We start from the raw sequence: 12,575 nt of genomic DNA on the forward strand, positions 1-12,575 counted from the left end.
AGCAGCAGATACCTGGGAACCCCACCACCTAGAGGTTTCCCTCCAAGTCACTCACCACCTTATCTTGGAAATATATCACTGCTCCTTCACTGTCGCTGGGGCAACATCCAGGAACTCACTCCCCATTAGCACAGTGGGTGTACCTACAACTCAAGAACCGCAGTGGTTCAAGAAAGCAACTCATCACTCCTTCTGAAGGGCAACTAGGAATGGGCAATAAATGCTGACCTAACCAGCTATGCCCACATCCCGTAAATGAATTTTTAAAAAGTAATGTGCATCTTTTACCCTCAGTGTGAATTTTGTCTTTGGGTACCAGCACATGAAATTTAGACAAATGATCTTCGGTGAATCTGAGTAAAAAGCTCCATACGAACCATAGAATTCCTACAGTGCAGAAGGAGGTCATTCGGCCCATTGAGTCTCCACTAACCCTCTGAAAGAGCACCTCTACCTAGGCCCACTCCCTTACCCTATCCACATCACCCCATAACCCTACCTAACCTGCACATCTTTGGACACTAAGGGGCAATTTAGCATGGCCAATCCACCTGACCGGCACATCTTTGGATACTAAGGGGCAATTTAGCATGGCCAATCCACCTGACCTGCACATCTTTGGATACTAAGGGGCAATTTAGCATGGCCAATCCACCTGACCTGCACATCTTTAAACCATGGGAGGAAATCAGAGCACCTGGAGGAAACCAAGGCAGACACGGGGAGAAAGTGCAAACACCACACAGTCACCCAAGGCTGGAATTGAACCCGAGTCCCTGGCACTGTGAGGCAGCAGTGCTAACCACTGTGTCAGCACTTGGGGAGGATTACATCCCTTGATATGACTACTCCATAGTTGTCCATGTTGCGACCAATTGTGAATCACCAGGTGAAAACCCAACTAACTCTCTAGCTGGATCCATGCAAGTATGTGTGCTGGCTCTTCAATAGCTCAGCTGGTAGAGCGGAGGACTGTTTCATGGGGCTCTCTCAGAAGGAATGAGATTCTCTAAAGATTCATGGTCTTGCATCTCCAGAGGCATCTGCTGTAAAAGTGAAGGTCTTAGAAGAAGAAAAAAAGATCAACATTAGTTGGGGTAAAATAACAATCTTGACAGTCACCATACTCAGTATTCTCATAGTTCAGCCACTGATGAAATACAGATAAAGTGTATGTAACTTGTGAGCTCCCAGACTATCCATCGTAGATGTGTTGGGCATTTTGAAAAACTTGAGGATAGACAAGTCCCCCGGGTCTGACGGGATATATCCAAGGATTCTATGGGAAGCAAGAGATGAAATCGCAGAGCCGTTGGCAATGATCTTTTCGTCCTCACTGTCAACAGGGGTGGTACCAGGGGATTGGAGAGTGGCGAATGTCGTACCCCTGTTCAAAAAAGGGACTAGGGATAACCCTGGGAATTACAGGCCAGTTAGTCTTACTTCGGTGGTAGGCAAAGTAATGGAAAAGGTACTGAGGGATAGGATTTCTGAGCATCTGGAAAGACACTGCTTGATTAGGGATAGTCAGCACGGATTTGTGAGGGGTAGGTCTTGCCTTACAAGTCTTATTGAATTCTTTGAGGAGGTGACCAAGCATGTGGATGAAGGTAAAGCAGTGGATGTAGTGTACATGGATTTTAGTAAGGCATTTGATAAGGTTCCCCATGGTAGGCTTATGCAGAAAGTAAGGAGGCATGGGATAGTGGATAATTTGGCCAGTTGGATAACAAACTGGCTAACGATAGAAGTCAGAGTGGTGGTGGATGGCAAATATTCAGCCTGGATCCCAGTTACCAGTGGCGTACCGCAGGGATCAGTTCTGGGTCCTCTGCTGTTTGTGATTTTCATTAATGACTTGGATGAGGGAGTTGAAGGGTGGGTCAGTAAATTTGCAGATGATACGAAGATTGGTGGAGTTGTGGATAGTGAGGAGGGCTGTTGTCGGCTGCAAAGAGACATAGATAGGATGCAGAGCTGGGCTGAGAAGTGGCAGATGGAGTTTAACCCTGAAAAGTGTGAGGTTGTCCATTTTGGAAAGACAAATATGAATGCGGAATACAGGGTTAACGGTAGGGTTCTTGGTAGGGTTTTTAGCAATGTGGAGGAGCAGAGAGATCTTGGGGTCTATGTTCATACATCTTTGAAAGTTGCCACTCAAATGGATAGAGCTGTGAAGAAGGCCTATGGTGTACTAGCGCTCATTAACAGAGGGATTGAATTTAAGAGCCGTGAGGTGATGATGCAGCTGTACAAAACCTTGGTAAGGCCACATTTGGAGTACTGTGCCCAGTTCTGGCCGCCTCATTTTAGGAAGGATGTGGAAGCTTTGGAAAAGATGCAAAGGAGATTTGCCAGGATGTTGCCTGGAATGGAGAGTAGGTCTTACGAGGAAAGGGTGCTAGGCTTTTTCTCATTAGAACGGAGAAGGATGAGGGGCGACTTGATAGAGGTTTATAAGATGATCAGGGGAATAGATAAGAGTAGACAGTCAGAGACTTTTTCCCCGGGTGGAACAAACCATTACAAGGGAACATAAATTTAAGTTGAATGGTGGAAGATATAGGGGGGATGTCAGAGGTAGGTTCTTTACCCAGAGAGTAGTGGAGGCATGGAATGCATTTCCTGTGGAAGTAGTTGAGCCGGAAACATTAGGGACCTTCAAGCAGCTATTGGATAGGTACATGGATCACGGTAGAATTATATAGTGTAGATTAATTTGTTCTTAAGGGCAGCACGGTAGCATTGTGGATAGCGCAATTGCTTCACAGCTCCGGGGTCCCAGGTTCGATTCCGGCTTGGGTCACTGTCTGTGCGGAGTCTGCACATCCTCCCCGTGTGTGCGTGGGTTTCCTCCGGGTGCTCCGGTTTCCTCCCGCGGTCCGGAGATGTGCAGGTTGGGTGGATTGGCCGTGGTGAATTGCCCTTAGGGTTGGGTGGGGTTGTTGGGTTATGGGGATGGGGTGGAGGTGTTGACCTTGGGTAGGGTGCTCTTTCCAAGAGCCAGTGCAGACTCGATGGGCCGAATAGCCTCCTGTAAATTCTATGATAATCTATGATTAATCTGGGACAAAGGTTCGGCACAACATCATGGGCCGAAGGGCCTGTTCTGTGCTGTATTTTTCTATGTTCTATCTCCAATTATGAGGGATGTAGATGTGTCATTTATGTATATGGCACCTTTGTCTACTGAAAGTTGATTGTGTATGATCTTAGAATCATAGAATTTACAGTGCAGAAGGAGGCTATTCGGCCCATCAAGTCTGCACTGGCCCTTGGAAAGAGTACCCAACCCTAGCCCACACCTCCACCCTATCCCCATAACCCAGTAACCCCACCCAACACTAAGGACAATTTTGGACACTACGGGCAATTTAGCATGGCCAATCCACCTAACCTGCACATACTTGGACTGTGGGAGGAAACCGGAGCACCGAGAGGAAGCCCACGCACACATGGGGAGAACGTTCAGACTCCGCACAGACAGTGACCCAAGCCGGGAATCGAACCCGGGACCCTGGAGCTTTGAAGCAGTTGTGCTAACCACTGTGCTACCGTGCTGCCCTTCAAGTGATGAGTGATATGATGAAGTTGCATAATGACAATAAAATGGATGTATTGGGTATGTGGGGGCTGGTGGTAAATGGGTTTATACCTCATGTAGGTGAATCAGTATATGTACTTAATTTTCCTTGCCTGCTTCGGTCATTAAGTCACTTCCTACACTGCATTCAAGACTAGGGCACAATGGTCCCGCATGTCAGCTCCTCAGCTACTTCCAGCCGCACCTTCTCAATGAGAGCTTCAATCTTCTTCCTCTGATTTCTGGGAAAGCTATGTCCCGCCTGCTCCTGATTGCACCCAGTAGTAATTCAGGGAAAGCATTATTGAATCTGGGTATAGCCTTTACTGTTCCTGGATACACCCTAAACACTGCCGAGCTCATCAATTCCATTTATACATTGATCCGTTAAATAACAGACTTGAGATTGTATTTTGTGGGTCTGGATCGTGCCACTGCGCAGCTTGGAGACTCAAAACTGGGAAGTAAGTATTTAATAGTTTAATCAAGTAAAAATCTGAGCATCTGGCTTACAAAGTTTACTTTTCTCCCCATCCTCGACTGTGAATTAACCTTTGCATTAACATCAATATCACTAACTATGTTTCACTCCACGCAAATGCTACCTGATCTGAGTGTTTCATATGTTTCCTGCTTTTATTTTAATAACTTGATTGGTAGAAGTGTACATGTAATATTCTCTTTAATATTTAGACGCTGAACACAGGAAAGATATTGGGAGAAGAGAATATCGACTTGCTGATGCAACCTGACAAAGGGAGCAGGACATCCAAAAGAAAGGCAGAACAATTTTCTGACTTTAGCAGTGACAGTGAGACAGAGCCTTCGAATGTGACAAAAATGAAGAGTGGTAAACGTGGTCCTGTAGATACCGGTAACAATGCAGATTCCCGGGGACAGCTCAACTTGGCCCAGTGTGGATTTTCCAAACTCCTTGAGAGGAAAACAGGCACTGGAAAGGAATTCAGTGAGAGTGACTGGAGTTCTGATGATGAAATGTTTGAGAACCCATGCACGGGAAAATGTACAAGCGATGACTTAGGTTCCTCTGCAGCAAAGACAAACCATAGGTCCAGCAACTTGATCTCAGATGCTCAGCCTGTAAAAGGAAATCAAGTGCTTGTTCAGCAAGCAGGACAAAAGCAATGTCAAAACTGGAGCACTTCTAGTGAATCTGAGGGAGAAGCTGAATTAAGAAACAAATGCAAGTATAAAGTTGCTGTTGCCATGGGAACCGACAACAGCGCAGAAGAAAGCGATGATGTCATCCATCCTTCACAAATGTTGGGACAAAAGAAAAAAGTGCCTGCCAAGAAGAAATCTAAACACAACTTCCTGTCAAAAGACTCTGAGGATTCAAAAAACGAAAACTTCACAAATACTTCCGGTAAAGAAAAGGTCTTGTTGCCCGATAAACAATCAGGGTTTCCTGGTGCAAAAGCAGACACCATTGATGATTGTCCCAAGATAACAAAGAGGAATCCCTGGAGCTATCCTACCAAATTTAAAGAACCAGGCAACATCAGCGATGAGTCGGATGACATTAAAATATCTGTAGATTCGCCAGGGATAACATCTATTCAATCTGAATATGGAACAGAAAAAGCCAAAAAAAACCTTTACAGTAAATCTCGAGTCCCTTTGAAAAAAGAATCAATGCAGCACAACATTGAGGAATTTTCATCTTCCGGAGATGATGTTCCCACAAAACGAATCAGGTTCAACGCAAACAGAGAGATGGGTAAAAGTAACAGTGAGCGAAAGAGCAGCAATGTTCAGTCTGGTCCCAAGCACAAGCTGATTGGAATTGGCAAAGGTGAAAATACACAGGGGAGCAAAAATCGTCATGGGGAGCAGTTTGTGACAGTAGATAAATTGCTAGGTAACTGCAAATATTTATTTTAGAGTGGAATGCAAAGTCAGGATGTTTGTTTTCTCTTGTTAAGGCTTTGTAACAATAGGAGCTAAAAGTTTGTTGCCTTCACACTTCACAAGACCAGTGTTGGGGTGAAGTCGATCACCGCTTTTCACTGACAGTAAACTTAAAATGTAAATCTCGTTTAATGGCCCCAAAAGACCCCAAAGTGAAATAGAGCAATATTCTCACTTCCTGCAACTAGATAAGCTGTATTTACACTATAGGGTTGATACTAATACACTTAATTCCCTCTTTAGTTGTAAATTAATCACAAAGCATATCCATTTAGATGTAAGACCGTCTATGCCCAGTCAATAGGTCTCAGTGCTAAACCCTTGTGGAATACTTTCCAGGGACTTCAATTAAGACCTAAGCCCTATTAAAGGTCTCCTGAGTAATTAGTTACCAGCAGGCGGATCCCAATTCACAATTCTTCAGTCCCTGTGGGTTTCAAACAAAAAGTTTTTTGTTTCGTAAAGAAGAGTACTCTGGATCCAGGAACAGCAGGAATGCCCCTGATTTTCCATTTCCATAGACTTGGTAATCAATATGGAGACAAGCCATGGTACCACCTGGTCATCCTGTATATGGTTGTCAACTCTGGCTGGACATACTCCTGGAGATCCCATCATATGAACCTCTGTTTCCAACCACTCTATCCAGTCAAAACCTTTTATCTTGGTCAATATTTTTATAATTAATTTAAAAAGTCTTAAATGGAAATTTTTTTCTGTTGTTATGATTTGTCTCCTGGGTTGCTCACCGCAGCATCCAGCAGATTAATCTTTAGTTCCTGAAGACCTGTCCCAAATATATAGATAAGGCTCAAGGACCATTTCCTGTCTATCCTTGCATCTCTTTGTTCAGGCATGCACTGCCATTGCAAGATAGTACCCAAAAGCTACCTCTTTAATCGTAATGTCAGTGCTAAGCAAAAACTACCACAGTTACATACATACATAGAAGATAGGAGCAGGAGGAGGCCTTTTGGCCCTTCGAGCCTGCTCCGCCATTCATCACGATCATGGCTGATCATCCAACTCAATAGCCTAATCCTGCTTTCTCCCCATAGCCTTTGATCCCATTCTCCCCAAGTGCTATACCAGCCGCCTCTTGAATATATTCAAAGCTTTAGCATCAACTACTTTCTGTGGTAATGAATTCCACAGGCTCACCACTCTTTGTGTGAAGAAATGTCTCCTTATCTCTGTCCGAAATGATTTACCCTGAATCCTCAGGCTGTGATCCCTGGTTCTGGACACACCCTGTCTAGTCCTGTTAGAAGTCTCGATGAGATCCCTCCTCATTCTTCTGAACTCCAGCGAGAACGATCCCAACCTAGTCAATCTCTCCTCATATGACAGTCCCGCCATCCCTGGAATCAATCTGGTAAACCTTCGCTGCACTCCCTCGAAAGCAAGAACATCCTTCCTCAGAGAAGGAGACCAAAACTGCACACAATACTCCAAGTGTGTCCTCACCAAGGCCCTGTACAATTACAGCAACACATCCCTGCTTCTATACTCGAAACCTCTTGCAATGAAGGCAAACATACCATTAGCCTTCTTTACCGCCTGCTGCACCTGCACGCTTACCTTCAGCGACTGGTGCACAAGGACACCCAGGTCCCGCTGCACACTCCCCGCTCCCAATTTACAACCATTCAGGTCGTAATCTGCCTTCCTGCTTTTGCTTCCAAAATGAATAATGAAATGAAATGAAAAGAAAATTGCTTATTGTCACAAGTAGACTTCAAATGAAGTTACTGTGAAAAGCCCCTAGTCACCACATTCCGGCGCCTGTTCGGGGAGGCTGGTACGGGAATTGAACCGCGCTGCTGGCCTGCCTTAGTCTGCTTTAAAAGCCAGCTATTTAGCCCTGTGCTAAACCAGCCCCTCACACTTGGATAACCTCACACTTATCCAAATTATACTGCATCTGCCATTGGTTTGCCCACTCGCCCAACCTGTCCAGATCTTGTAGGATCCCTGCATCCTCGTCACAATTCACCCTCCCACCTAATTTGGTATCATCTGCAAACTTTGAGATGTTACATTTTGTTCCCTCATCCAAATCATTCATATATATTGTGAATAGCTGGGGTCCCAGCACCAATCCCTGTCGGTACCCCACTGGTTACTGCCTGCCAATTTGAAAAGGACCCATTAATCCCTACTCTTTGTTACCTATCTGCCAACCAGTTTTCTATCCACCTCAATACATTTCCCCAATCCCATGCGCTTTAATTTTGCACAATAATCTCTGATGCGGGACTTTGTCAAACGCCTTCTGAAAGTCCAAATATACCACATCGACTGGCTCCCCCTTGTCAACTGTACTGGTTACATCGTCAAAGAATTCCAACAGATTTGTCAAGCATGATTTTCCCTTCATAAATCCATGCTGACTCTGACTGATCCTGCCACTGCTTTCTAAATGTTCCGCTATAAAGTCCTTGATAATGGATTCAAGCTTTTTCCCCACTGCCAATGTTTGGCTTACTGGTCTATAATTCCCTGCTTTCTCTCTACCTCCCTTTTTGAATATCAGAGTGACGTGAGCTACCCTCCAATCTGCAGGGACAGTTCCAGAGTCTATAGAATCCCGGAAGATGACCACCATGCATCCACTATTTCCAGAGCCTCCTCCTTAAGCACTCTGGGATGCAGTTTCACAGGTCCTGGGGATTTATCCGCTTTCAATCCCATCAGTTTTCCCAGCACCATTTCTCTACTAATATTGATCTCCCTCAGTTCCTCCCTCTCACTAAACCTTTCATACTCCAACATTTCTGGGATCTGGGGCAAAATTCTCCGGAAACGGCGCGATGTCCGCCGACTGGCGCCCAAAACGGCGCCAATCAGACGGGCATCGCGCCGCCCCAAAGGTGCGGAATGCTCCGCATCTTTGGGGGCAAAGCCCCAACATTGAGGGGCTAGGCCGACGCCGGAGGAATTTCCGCCCCGCCAGCTGGCGGAAACGGCCTATGTTGCCCCGCCAGCTGGCGCGGAAATGACATCTCCGGGCGGCGCATGCGCGGGAGCGTCAGCGGCCGCTGACAGTTTCCCACGCATGCGCAGTGGAGGGAGTCTCTTCCACCTCCGCCATGGTGGAGACCGTGGCGGAGGCGGAAGGGAAAGAGTGCCCCCACGGCATAGGCCCGCCCGCGGATCGGTGGGCCCCGATCGCGGGCCAGGCCACCGTGGGGGCACCCCCCGGGGTCAGATCTCCCCGCGCCCCTCCCCCCCCAGGACCCCGGAGCCCGCCCACGTCGCCTTGTCCCGCCGGTAAGGTAGGTGATTTAATTTACGCCGGCGGGACAGGCAATTTATCGGCGGGACTTCGGCCCATCTGGGCCGGAGAATCGAGCGGGGGTGCCCGCCAACCGACGCGGCGCGATTCCCGCCACCGCCGAATATCCGGTGCCGGAGACTTCGGCAACCGGCGGGGGCGGGATTCACGCCAGCCCCCGGCGATTCTCCGACCCGGCGGGGGGTCGGAGAATGTCGCCCCAGATTTGAGTCCTCATTTGTGAAGACAGAACCAAAGTCTGTATTCAATTGCTCAGCCATTTCTTTGTCCCTTATTATGCATTCCCCTGTTTCTGTCTGTAGTGGGCCTACACCTCTTTACCAATCTCTTTCTCTTCACATATCTGTCGAAACTCTTAGTGTCAGTCTTTCTGTTCCCTGCAATGTGAATGTGCCAGAATGTGTATGATTCTTAATCTCAGCTAGGGCGAAAAAAGGAAATGGCTTGCTGCTCCAACTTTAAAACAAATAATTCCTTAATTTGATTGCCGAGTGTATTCAATTGGGCGACTCGGTGGCACAGTGGTTAGCGCTGCTCCCTCCCAGCGCCAGGGACCCGAATTCAGATGTCCCTTTGTCTGCGTGCATTTCCTCCGGGTGCTCTGGTTTCTTCCCACAGTCCAAAGAGTACAGGTTAGGTGGATTGGCTATGCTAAATTGTCCCTTAGTTTTCAAAAAGGATGTGTAGGTTAGGCTACGGTGTTATTAGGATAGGGAGGGGAAATGATTTTTTAAAAATTTGTTCATGGGATGTGGGCGTCGCTGGCTGGGCCAACATTTATTGCCCATCCCTGAGGACATTTAAGAGTCAACCACATTGCTGTGGCTCTGGAGTAACATGTAGGTCAGACCAGGTAAGGACGACAGATTTCCTTCCCTAAAGGACATTAGTGAACCAGATGGATTTGTACAACAATCATGGTCATCATTAGACTTTTAATTCCAGATTTTTATTAATTCAAATTCCATCTGCCCTGGTGGGAATCCAACCTAGGTCCCAAGAGCATTACCCAGGGTCTCTGGATTACTCGCCCAGTGACAATACCAGTATGCCACTGCCTCTCTAGCTGAGTTTGAGTGGAATACTCTTTCAGAAAGTCAGTGCAGATTTGATGGGCTGAATGGCTTCCTTCTGCACTGTAGGGTTTCTATGATGCTATGCAGCTGATGCTGGGAATCAATTAAATCAGGTCACAAACAGAATATGATTTAATAATCTTCATTATTGTCACAAGTAGGCTTACATTAACACTGCAATGAAGTTACTGTGAAAATCCCCTAATCGCCACAATCTGACACCTGGTCGGGTACACTGAGGGAGAATTCAGAATGTCCAATTCACCTAACAAGCATGTCTTTCGGGACTTAGGGGGGAAACCTTCGCTCCCGGAGGAAACCCACGCAGACACAGGGAGAACGTGCAGACTCCACAATGTGGCCCAAGCCAGGGATCAAACCCGGGTCCCTGGCGCTGTGAAGCAGCAGTGCTAACCACTGTGCTGACGTGATATGCCTGGTAAAGATTTTAAATAATGTTTCTGTTAAATATTATTGAAGAAGCCATATTCTTGCAGAAATAAATAACATGCATTGAATGCAAATGGATTGGAGGCTTTTTCTAAATAAATACAAGGATGTTAGCAGTCTGAGAAAGTAAGTGAGAACTGGCTGTTTGGGGTTTCAAAATTCAAATCCATTTTGATCAACTGAGGAGCACCACAGTGCATTTTAACCAATAATTCTTCCATCAGTGTAAAGTGGATTTGAGTTTAACCAAACTAGGTGAAAAGATAAACTAGAAAAATCTTGCTTTTATATGAAACTGGTGTGCAAGGTACAAAACGTAATTCCCATGAGAGATGTTTCTTTTAAAATGGTTATAAGTGACAGGGTTACAGTTAACTGATATTTAATGTTTTAATTATTAGGTGACGTCCAGGAAGTGGCTTTCATTCATTCAAACCAACATGTGATTGGATCCAGCAAGGCTGAAAATCAAATGAGTCATACTGCAATTCGCGATGTATTTGAGCTGAAACAATATTCCCAGATACCTGCCAATGTAGCAGTCCACACTAGTCAGGTAAAATGGCGAGTGAATAGTATCATTTTATGTATATTAATTGCTTTGTACCATTTAATAATTTTATTAATGAGTTTATAGAATTGCATTTATTAATGTGGCTATCTAGTTCTCAATAACACCGATCACTGAAGGAAGTTAATATGGGTTCCAAAATGATCTGACTAGATTTTCATGGCTTTGCCATTCTGTCGGCCTGGATTTTGTAGTCAGCAGTGAAGCAAGGGTGCTCACCACTGTCCTTGAAGACAGTCTCACTGAGAGACTTAATGATCTCTGTGGTGAAAATGTTACCTCTCCATGCTGTGAATTGCAGCATTTTTTAATGGGGATTCCCTGCAGTAAGTTGCAGTGATGTTATCAAGCTGTCCAAGCAGTAAATCACGTTAAAAATACTTGCAGGAAATGAAAAGCACTGAAATTAAATCGCTTTCTAAAAATGATACGTACAGCAAAATAAAGATGGGCATGTAAATGCAGTCACGGTAGGAGCTGAAATGTCAAGAAAAAGCTTTTAAATATGGAAAAAGTTGGCTAAAGATGTGCAGGGTAGGTGAATTGGCCACGTTAAATTGCCCCTTAATTGGAAAAAATAACTGGGTACTCTAAATTTATTTGAAAAAAACATAATGGCCAGAACTTTACTACTCTAAGGAGAAAAGCCCCAGCTTTTTCAGTATAACCATCACCACTGGACCCATTCTCGTACAGCCTAGTGGTATGATTGATAGATTGCCAAAAGCAGTGTTACTTTAATATTGTCCAATCTGTCCGTTTAAAATTTTTAAAAACAAGAGGAATTGTCTAAAGGTTGAAAAGCAAATTACTGCAGATGCTGGAATCTGAAACGAAAGAGAAAATGCTGGAAAATCTCAGCAGGTCTGGCAGCATCTGCAGGGAGAGAAAAGAGCTAACGTTTCAAGTCCAGATGACCCTTTGTCAAAGCTTTGACAAAAAGACATCAGACTCAAAACGTTAGCTCTTTTCTCTCCCTACAGATGCTGCCAGACCTGCTGAGATTTTCCAGCATTATCTCTTTCCTGTCTAAAAGTTTATGTGAAAAAGACTAGATATGTGTAAAGCTATCAAAGCACTGAATGTAGGTTGGTAACAGCATACTGGGATCTCTTTATAAATACAACTGAATTTTTGTCAGGCATGGGTATGAAAGGTTACTACAGACATAGGCAAATTGTTGAAGTTAAGATACAAATCCAGCACAGTCTAATTGAGGGCTGAATAGCCTGGTCCTTATCTTATGTTCCTGTGAACATTTATTTCCCTGTTTAGTACAGTGTTTTTTGTAGGCAAGCAGCACCTCTGTTTTAACTGATTGCTTCGTGCAAAATAAATAATTTATTTAGAGAAATAAGAAAGTGAATTACAAAGATCGTAATTCTACTCAACATTATTGTCTGTTGTAATAGAAATGTGGTTTGTAATTGTCTGTGGTAATAGAAATGTGGTAACAAGGAGGGAGGTTCCTTGTTAACAAGGATGGAGGGGTTCCTGCTCCTGCCACCTCCTGCTAACAGTGATATTACAGCGTGAATTTGGTATGCACCATAGATTAGGTCAGAAACCAGGAAATTACAGACCGGAATTTCACTTGGAGGTGGCAATCGGTAGTCAGGAGATTTCCTAACGCCACAGTCCTGCCTCCAGACTGGCTGTGGCAGG

General features: G+C 45.0%; 1 protein-coding gene across 5 annotated transcripts in view; it reads left to right on the top strand.

Moving 5' to 3' along the window:
- Positions 1-12,575, top strand: part of ercc6l2 (excision repair cross-complementation group 6-like 2) — a 137,793-nt gene that overhangs the window by 105,884 nt on the left and 19,334 nt on the right. For 2 of the 5 annotated variants that reach the window (XM_072516736.1, XM_072516737.1), the window contains exons 17-18: positions 4,277-5,465; positions 10,741-10,895. In XM_072516736.1, coding sequence (XP_072372837.1) covers positions 4,277-5,465; positions 10,741-10,895 — 1,344 coding nt within the window. The remainder of the gene's footprint in view (positions 1-4,276; positions 5,466-10,740; positions 10,896-12,575) is intronic. The other 3 variants (XM_072516738.1, XM_072516739.1, XR_011949123.1) reach the window with 3 other exon arrangements.

This window comes from Scyliorhinus torazame, chromosome 9 (assembly GCF_047496885.1).
Source record: "Scyliorhinus torazame isolate Kashiwa2021f chromosome 9, sScyTor2.1, whole genome shotgun sequence".
NCBI classification, from domain to species: Eukaryota; Metazoa; Chordata; class Chondrichthyes; order Carcharhiniformes; family Scyliorhinidae; genus Scyliorhinus; species Scyliorhinus torazame.